Source organism: Arachis duranensis, chromosome 10 (assembly GCF_000817695.3).
Source record: "Arachis duranensis cultivar V14167 chromosome 10, aradu.V14167.gnm2.J7QH, whole genome shotgun sequence".
NCBI lineage: Eukaryota > Viridiplantae > Streptophyta > Magnoliopsida > Fabales > Fabaceae > Arachis > Arachis duranensis.
In genome coordinates, this window is record NC_029781.3 from 100,102,095 (window position 1) to 100,112,217 (window position 10,123).

At 29.5% G+C, this 10,123-nt stretch overlaps 1 protein-coding gene across 1 annotated transcript; it reads right to left on the bottom strand.

Annotated features, from left to right (window-relative positions):
- Nucleotides 1-992: 992 nt before the first annotated feature.
- On the bottom strand, nt 993-2,161 carry LOC107471322 (uncharacterized). The gene is made up of 3 exons (XM_016090766.1): nt 1,759-2,161; nt 1,536-1,659; nt 993-1,254 (listed from the first exon to the last, which is right to left on the bottom strand). The coding sequence occupies exons 1-3, from the start codon at nt 2,159-2,161 to the stop codon at nt 993-995; spliced, it is 789 nt and encodes a 262-aa protein (XP_015946252.1).
- Nucleotides 2,162-10,123: the final 7,962 nt, after the last annotated feature.

The window sequence follows — 10,123 nt, forward strand, 5'->3', positions numbered from 1 at the left end:
AGCCGCTCTATCGTGATTATACTGGTGGTTACCAACAGGTACATGGTTAAGTTGGTCGGTCCTTTGTAGCTCCTCCAATCATGGATCTTTTGGCGGTTTCCGGGTTTTAGGCCTGATGGGTTGACGCATTTCATTGGCAATTGGCTTCGAGATACTCAACATTAATACTTATTCTGTGGGTCATTATTTTTCGGTTTATGCCTGTTGTGGATAATATGTGTTGGGTCGCAGGTTGTCAGGTTATCAGCCAACACCGAGCGAGAAGGGACCTCGAGTCATACACTGCAGACTGAGGATAGATTTACTTCGGGCTACGGATGTGAGTGTTAAATATTGCCTGTTTTTATTGTGCAGTTATGTTGTCTACTTACTGTTCATGCTGTCTTTGGAGGACTAATTCTCTTTACAATTTGTGTGGATACCATACAGCTCGCCGGATGTCATGCAAGTGGTGCATCCCAAGATACTGGAGCCACGTCACACGGCGTTATGGAGAACCATGATGAAATTGATCTACTTTGCTGTCATAAAATGGCATCAAGTGGATCAGATGCTACCACAGCTTGGAGGAGTACGACATCGGTCACGACCCGCACTCAACATTGATTTCTTGATGTCGAAGGATGGCAGAGTCGGTGATTGGTGGTTTCCTACTACCTTACAGCATTGGCGCACTCATTGGACCAACAGGGCACAACATTTGTTACGATTTGATGTTGTTCCAGATCCAGGACTGTCTCAAGAGTATTTAGAGTGGTGGCATCAGTATGGTAGGCGATTCTTATCGCCTGAGCTATTCCTCGGAGACCCCAGAGCAAGCGCAATCATAGCTGAGGCATTGTAGAGAGTTCTAGGATAGGCTCTACAGATGGACCAGGTGCCTGATGTTCCGGACAATCGTCGTGTTGAGTGGAGACGTCGTGTCGACATACGTTCCAGTCAGTGTGAGTGGAGGTGGCTCGACGTTCCATTGATGCATTTTATGACTCTTTTCAATCTCCATAAATCTGAGCCCCGACCTTCTGCTTAGCCAACCAAATCCTCTTGTAAGTCGGTCTAAAACTGAAATGTGCCTCTGTTGCATTCAGTAGTACCTTGATTGATACGGCAGCATCAACTCTAATCTTAGGCAGTATGAAGGTCGAGATCACATGGTAATCAAGCATCCTATGATCACTCGATATCGACGTGGTCAGACAAGTATGAGGTCTATTGTACCGTTTTACCTCCCAAATACCTCTGCGCTGGTGGAAACTGATACAAAACAACCATGTGCACCCATTTCCAAATTCCTTACACTTTCCATAGTACTTGCGATGATTGGATTCCAACACTTTGTACTCAACCCCATGTCGAATGCTATAAGTTTTCACGCTTAACACGACCTCCTCTTTATCCTGAAATTACTGACCGACTTGGAACTCAGCTAGTCCTCCTATATCCTGTGTATCTCTGGCCCTAAATCCAACAGGCACGCCAAGTACCCCCTGCTGTCTCATGGTATCTAAGTCCAAAGTTGAAAAGTGTGGGGGTACTGTTGAGTTTCTGAACTAGCCGCTCCACCACCCCCAGCCGGATTACTCCTCACTATGTCATCATCGCTATCATCAGCAATCATTGCAAGCTCCAAATAATCATCATCATCATCCTGTAGTACATCTTTCACACCATTCAATGTTCCACCCTATTCAAAAACTGATACCACATTAGGAGTACCGGCCATTGCAATCGCAAGCTCATCGAAGAGTCAAGTATCACCTATTTCTCTATCACGATTGCGGTTTAGATCATCTGCTAAGGACGAGGTGGCAACCAAAACTGCCTCAAGTACAATCACGGGCACAGATGAAGAGATACCAACAGACATTGAACTAGAGCAGGCAACCATTGCTGAAGGTTGAGGATTCTGGTTCAAACCTCCTGAATTATAGACCACATCTATAAACTTGGCCAATATTTTAGGGCTCCTCACCTTGGAAAACTGCCGACGACAATGGAACAAAACTTGCAAATCTTCGTCACTGCCTATGACGAAGGAATCGTACTTCACATCATCCCGCAACACGAAAATCAAAATTCTATAGAATAACTTCTCCACCCGTTTCACGCGTTGCATTCCCAATTTTTGAATTATAGTATTCTGAAACTCGGTGAAACTCATTGAAGATTTGAAAAAAATACTAAGCGGATCCTTATCAATAAATTTAATTGCAGAACACATTTTTTTTAATAAACCATCTGTAGTGCATCAGAACTAAATAACAATCATCACTAGTCATTGTGACTTTTACTCTAATGAATCCATAACGTTTTGATCGTTTTTATATAGGAACCAATTCTTGTAAATTGAATTAGTTGAATTCGATTTATATAACTTAGTGGGTATCATAGTAATTCGAATTAAGTAGACTCGATTTATTTTAATTATTTTAAACATTAAATTAAAACAGCATGTATCGTTTTACTTTTTGATCCCTTCTTCTTATAAATCAATGTAGGTTATTTCGATTTACTAATGCTATTAGTAAATCGAGTCTAACTCGTTTAATTTACTTGTTTTTTTGATAAATCAATCTTATTTAATTTCATTTACATTGTACATTTGTAACTTGAATTTATTAGTTTCGATTTATATAAATTTGTTTTTAAAACGGGACATGCATGTAACGTTTTGAATTTTGGGACTTTAGTGTAATATCGGGTGGTATTGTTTATATGATTTATCCCAAATTTGTTATTAGATTAATGAGCATAGTCTTCCATGTATAACACGATGAAACTTCTAATTTGTTGACTAACAATGTTAAGAAAGTGCCTCACACTCTTTAATGAAACTTTGTGAATATAATTAAAAGTGTGAAATTCAGAATTCTCCCGTACAATACAAGCACAATTGTTTTCGTTTAGACTTTAGACGCATAATATTCAAACTTCCATGGAGTATGTACCTGTAATTTCACTATGGCATTACAAGAGTGCATCAGTCATATCCCATATGAAAGAACACGTGTCATTGATATGAGTCATGCCTTTTGATTTCTTTACTGTGAATTTATTACAAAGTAACATTATTTCTTGCATGGTCTAAAACAAATAGTCAAACACTACAATTATTCAACTGTTGAAATGACATGTCCTATTTTAATTTAACCCGTATATATTCTTCATAACATGATTTATATCCATTTCATTTTCAAAGATAGGAGTGTAACAAATTACCACCACTACTGCTTTAACTTGAATACGAAAACATACATTAAATTGTCTCTAAGTAAAGAATTAGTCGTTATGAAACATAATGTTTTAAAAGTATTTTGTTATTGTTATTAATCACTCCATCTTCTTTATGCAGAAAATATCTTCCTCTTCATTAGTAAGTTATAACCCATGTGGGTCATTAGCTATATAATCTTACTATTACCAACAATATTTTTATTAATTTTTGTCAACTCTTATTTATAATTATGTTTAATAAAAATATCTTTATAAATATATTTTTTAGAAGTGTCTTTTTATATATATATTTAAAATATAATAATTAATTATTATTAATAATAAATTGACAGATAATATATTAATATTTTATACTTTTTCTGAAGTATGATATGTCACACAAAATAACGCGTTATTTAAGAATTCAAACAAAGTTGGATAATTAAACTTTCAATTTTTTGAAGTATTCATCAAGATTTTTTTTGGTGACTAAGTATTCATCAAGATTGAAGATTATAAATAGGCCCCTTATAAATATCTATTAAGTTCAAGTACTCAAATAGCACGACATGTCAATTGACTTTTTTTAAACTAAAAATAAAAATAAAATATGAAAAAGTACAAAATATAAATATGTAAAGTTAAAAACCTTTAGATTATGTGCAAATTCCATTAAATAATCATGCTTAACTTATCAATTTTATATTTCATCAACTTATATAAGTTAAATAAATATCAACTATATTATATAGGGATACATGTTCGAATATGGTAAATTCTCAAAGTGATCTGTTGTACACTAAAATCATTCTAAAAATTTTAGAATTACACCATTTATATTAGAAAATTAGTAAAAATACACCACATTAGTTGTTAGTCCATTTTTCGTTAACAATTCACTTACGTGACTTAATAACGTAGATTTTTAGTGATATGTGTCACATTATAGTTTGATCACGTATAATATAATTATTAGTCATTTAATAATATATTGATATGACTAGTTATATCACGTGTCACAATATTATTTGACCACATATTAGTTTATGCACATATCATAATATTATTCATTATTCACGTGTTAGCGGATGCATTAAATTAATCCTTAATTTTACACTAAATGATCTATTTTAAAATTAACAACTTTATAGTGTTAGGAATGTCGGCTAAACCAGTTCGAATTAACTATTTTGTATATAAAGAATTTAAAATTATTTCTTTTACATGTGAAAATTGCTTTTTTATATATATATAAACTAGTTTAAATCAGTGTTTAAAAGTTAAATAGCTTTTTATCTTTGTAATTTTGTTAAATTAATAATCAAAATAAAAAATCACCATATAATAAATTAATTTAAAACTAAATTGCTATGTAAAAAAATGATTTGGTGCATTTTCAAATTATTTAAAATGTTTGGTCAGAAATTGAAAAACTGTATCTTAAATACCTCTATCGGATCCATATATATATTTTTGTAATAAATAATTTTGTTACACGAATTAAAAACATAATACCACATGCTACTTTGTCCCCTAATCCCTTATTTGAATGTTCATGTTTCAGGTTCAATTTGTGGTCTAAGAAATGAATTTGCCCCACTGCTTTTAGTTTGATTGGACAAATGAATTGTAAGACTGGTCCACACTCCACGCACTTATAATGTAACCAAGCCAATGACAGAGAAGAAGAAGAAGAAGGTAGGCAATGTGTCTGTGTGCGCACATAAATATTAAATAGACAGCACTGTTGGGCCGACTGTGGAGACTGTGGAGAGCTCTCGATAACCGGAAAAATTTTGGGGAGGAATCAAACGAGAGAATATAAGATGAGAAGATTTTTTTAGATGTGGGATTAACTTCAACACTCCTCACACTAAGCATCAATTTCCCTCTAGCTCCTCCACCACCATGAGTATTCGTCCATCACACCGCCATAAAATATCGCGAGACACGCCGTCGATACCATTTTGTTGGGCCGACCGTGGAAAGCTCTCGACAACCGGGGAGACTTCGGGAAGGAATCAAATGAGAGAACATAAAATGAGAAGACACCACATCCAACTCAAAACCTTAAGGTATCAAATTAATGGGTCTCTCATCTTATAAACTCCTCACTCTTCCATACTTTTTTAGATGTGAGACTAACTTCAACACTCCTCACACTTGCAATACTAACAATAACCACTAAAACCCACGAAAACAACGTGTTGTCCTCCGCCACAATTACTGTTACAGATATTTTTAACTTTTTCCAAAGTAAATAGGGTTTATCTCTCTCTTATCATAACAAGATAGGTTAAGATTACACACTAATTTTTTTTATTAAAAATATAAAAATTTAAATTTTAATGTATTTATTAAAAATTTAAAATTTTTTATTGATGATAATTTTATTATATATCCTAGGACACATATTAATTTAATCTGTGTTTTAAAAGGTAATTTATTAACTTGTGTTTTAAGAATTACATGTTAAAAATTATAAATTAAAATTTATTTTATTAAAAATACAAAAAAAGTTAATGTGTATAGACAACGGCTTTATTGAAGGTGGAAATTCAGGTGCAGTCGACTTCACGTGAAATTGATAACTGAGAGTCATTAGATAATTTGATTGATTTGATTAAATTTTCATTTAAAATCAACTATTAATTTTACGTGAAGTCAACTGCACATGAGTTTTTATCTTTATTGAATTGTTGAAAATACAAAAAAGTTAATGTATATAGACAATAAAAGTTATTTTATTGAATTATTTTATTACTCTCTTCATTTTAGAATAATTTTTTGTTTCACTTTTTGAATTTATTAAAAAGTTTTTTTTTACTGAAGACAGAAAAACTCAAACTCGCAACCTTTTACTGTACTATTTGAGTTATAATTCGTTGGTGAATTTATTAAAAAGTTAATGTATATAGACAATAAAAAATTAATGTATTTAGACGGTTAGACCATTTATTATTTAGATATATTAACTTTTCAATAAATACAAAAAGTATAAACAACAATTATTTTAAACTTAAAAAATATATTATTTAATAAAAGGTATTAAATAAATAAATTAATTAAATTTTAATTAATTTTTTTTTCCTTGTCCATCTTCTCTTTTTACTTTAACTAGTTTTTGTTGGGCCAACAAGTTAAAAAATTAAATTAATTTTGCAATGTTGCATAAGATGGATCCAGAGAGAAAGAGTCATAGGATGACATAATAAGTATCTTCGTCAAATTGGAAAAGAATGCATGCGATACCCCAACAATCCAGGATCGACAACGCATCGTACCTCGTCCTTCTCAACCAATAACAACTCGACAAAACCCTTATACCACAACAAAATATTAACCTATCATTTTCTCTCCTTTCGGCTCTCCTTTCCTTTCACCTTTCATTTCGTAATATATAATCATCACTTCATTATATATTTTTTTTTGTTGTGCATGGTATCTCCTAATTCAACAGATTAATAATTAATTCGTTATGAATATAAACTCATTTAAAAATTTGTTATTAGTTAATAAATTGGTACGTATATAAAGTAGAATTCGAACCTCTAACACTTAGATAAAAAATTATGAATTTAGATCACATACATTATCGTAGGTGTAAAAGTATATTACACACATCTCTTCAATTATGTATTATTTTTACATCAATGAAAAACTATTTTAAATATAGATACGATGTTTACTAAAACTCTTTTACTACTATAGTTAAGTACACATCAAAATTTAATTAAAGAAAAATGATTCTTATAATTTTACCATGATACTCATACATGCATCTATCTCATTAGTTATTCTCACTCTCCTTTTTTCTTTATTTTTTTCTCCTATATTGTATGTTTGCCTAGATTTTATATAAATATTTCATTTAAATATCATTTTGAGAATAATTATATTAAATATATAATAAAATTAACTTTTTAATATAAAATATATATTAAAAATAAATTAAATTACATATATTTATACAAAAATACTTTGATATTTAAATTTTTGTTTTGGGAATCACTAGAGGTGGCCACAAAAGGAACTCCATTTTGTGGTTGCTTGGAAATGCATTATTTTCCTTGTTTGTCAAAAATTAAGGTGAATGAATGAGATGAGAGCCCTCATAAACTATCTTCACTTTCTATTCTCTCTAGCCTCTAGAAGCCTGTTATTATTATTATTATTGTTAGGTTTAATTACTCTGTTGGTCCTATAGTTTCACGAAATTTTCAATTAGGTCCCTATACTTTTTTTTTTAATTGAGTCCTTGCGCCAAAAATAATTTTTAATTGGGTTCCTACACTTTTTTTCATTTTATTTAGGTTTCTATATCAATTCTTTTTTTTAGCTGGATCCCTATAAAATTAAGTCAATTACTACTAAAAGGGACTGAATTGAAAAAAAATTTAGTGCAGAGACCTAATTAAAAAGAAAAAAAATATAGAAATCTAATTAAAAATTTTATGAAATTATAAGGATCAACAGAATAACTAAACCTTATTGTTATTATTATTATCATCATTATTATTATTTGAGTTTTGCTAAGTAGACAATGATTTTTGTGAACAATGTGAATAATAAACTTTAAAATTAGTCCAATAAAATAAAAATATATTACACCTCTAAATTATCCATCTAAATCTTAATATTAAAATAACCATTCACATACCTACTAAATTAAACATCTGATTTTTTCACATTATTTAATATTTTCATCGTCCCCTATACTTTTCCTTATTATTTACTCTCTATCTATCTCTCTCTACTATGATTCCCTGCTTATTATTGCTTGGTTTTCACTCTAACTTATTTATTAGGTTGGTGTGTGGTGGTGTTGATATAAAAAGAGAAGGGGGAAGAAAAGAAGGAATAAAAATAGAGTGATGGGAAGAGGGAAGGTGGAGTTGAAGCAGATAGAGAACAAGATCAGGCGTCAAGTAACGTTCTCGAAACGGAAAACGGGGCTGAAGAAGAAAGCGCATGAAATCTCCCTTCTCTGTGATGCTCAACTTGCATTCATTATCTTCAACACCACAGGCAAACTCTCTCACTTTTCATCTCATTCCAGGTTTTCTAAATCTATTCCCTTTTTCTCTCTAATTTATGTATTCTTCACTTCATATTCGTCGTAAATTCAATTTTTCTAAAATTTAATAACAGCACATAATATAAATAGTTATATCTTCAATATATTTTCTCAATCAACTTTTTTTTAATTTATTTAAAGTATTTTTTTATTAAATATCAAATTTTAAATTTTTTAAATATAAAATAATTTTTATATAATATTTGTTTTTTTATTTATATTATGTTATTTTTTTATATTTTGAATTTACTAAAAATCAAATTTTAAATTTTTTAAATATAAAATTTTAATATTATATCATAAAATTATTTTTTTTATTTTTTTAATTTAAACTAATAAAATGAGACAACATGAATAATTATGTCTCTGTTAGATTCAGATTTTTCTCTCTTTTTGTTTTTTTTTTTTAATTTACTCTCTGCAAAGCAATTATTATTATTGTTATTGTTGTACGGACGTTGTTGCAAGTCTTTTTCTTCTCTATGTATTATGAAGGGTGTGATTTTAGCTTTATGCCTTTATCTTTATCACCATCGTATATAATGACTATAATCTCATGAAAACACACAAGTATATTGTTTCATGAAACAACTATATGTTAATTCCTTTCTCAATATATATATTATTCTGCACGTAATTTTGTTTTCCAGTCAATTTCGCTATAAATTTAATTTTTTATTACCATATAAACTAGTTCATAAATAACTGTTATTTCAGATATTCTAATTCACAGATAATTTACCAACAAATTTTGCTACACTTGAAAATTAGTAGATTGTTTTTTTTTTTTGGAATGCATTCTGAGCACAAATAACACCAAAAAAAATAGTGCAAAAGAATACAAAAAATAATAGCAAAACTAACATAGAAATATTAATAAACAGAAAGAACCAATAGACTGTTTATAAGATAAATATAAAAAATTTATATGTATAAAAAAATTAACTATTAAATCAATTATTATATTTGTATATAAAAATATATGATATTTAATTTATTTTAATATATATTTTATATAATTAACTGATTTTATAGTTGATTTTTTTATACACATGATATAATTAAATGTTGAAGCATTTTGAAAATTTTTTTAGGAACCAACTTGATTTATGAATATTGTTCCAATAACAACATTTTAAACATTAACCTCATTATACTATATGTTTCTATTTGTAAGGCTTTTAAGGTAATAAACAATAGTTAAACAAAATTTGTTTGATATATAAGTATTATTCAATATATGAATCTTATTCTTATGGTGATCTTATCCATATGATTATTCTATGTTCCATTTCTTACTCTCTTTTTGTATACCTTCCCCTCCCAGTGGGGTTTTGGTACACTTAAATTTTGAGTGACCCGGATTAACTTAAAAGCCAATGGCACCATGCCTAATTTTTTTTTTATTTATAATTCTTATTTAATTTTCATTTGTGAAACAGCGTGGAAAACATCCTTGAACGATATGAGAGACATGTTAATGCATTGAAAATCAATGGAGGTGAAAGTGGATCACAGGTACTAATACTTTATTCAAGAAACATACTTTTCTAATTGGTATATTATTAATTTTCCAATTTTATTGTTATTGCTAGTGTATGTGTGTATAACATAGTTTTTCTGTTAGGAGTTACTTAGATAAAGACGTTAAAAATATCTTTTTATAAAGATATTTTTTAATAATTAAAATTTAATATATATAATCGATTAAATCGTATTTTTTTGTCAAAATTAGGCTAGACAAATTGATTTGATCGAAAAATGGCGAATCAAATCTTGAACTGGTCTAAATTAATATTTTTTTTATAAAAATGACTACAATATCTTATTATA

What these genes read in the sequence shown, in the direction of transcription:
- LOC107471322 (XM_016090766.1), bottom strand. Translation starts at nt 2,161, where the DNA reads ATGAGTTTCACCGAGTTTCAGAATACTATAATTCAAAAATTGGGAATG. An exon ending in CAATCGTGATAGAGAAATAG is followed by an intron (nt 1,660 to 1,758) that starts GTGATACTTGAC and finishes ATGGTGTGAAAG; the next exon opens with ATGTACTACAGGATGATGAT. An exon ending in GCTAGTTCAGAAACTCAACA is followed by an intron (nt 1,255 to 1,535) that starts GTACCCCCACAC and finishes GTTTTGTATCAG; the next exon opens with TTTCCACCAGCGCAGAGGTA.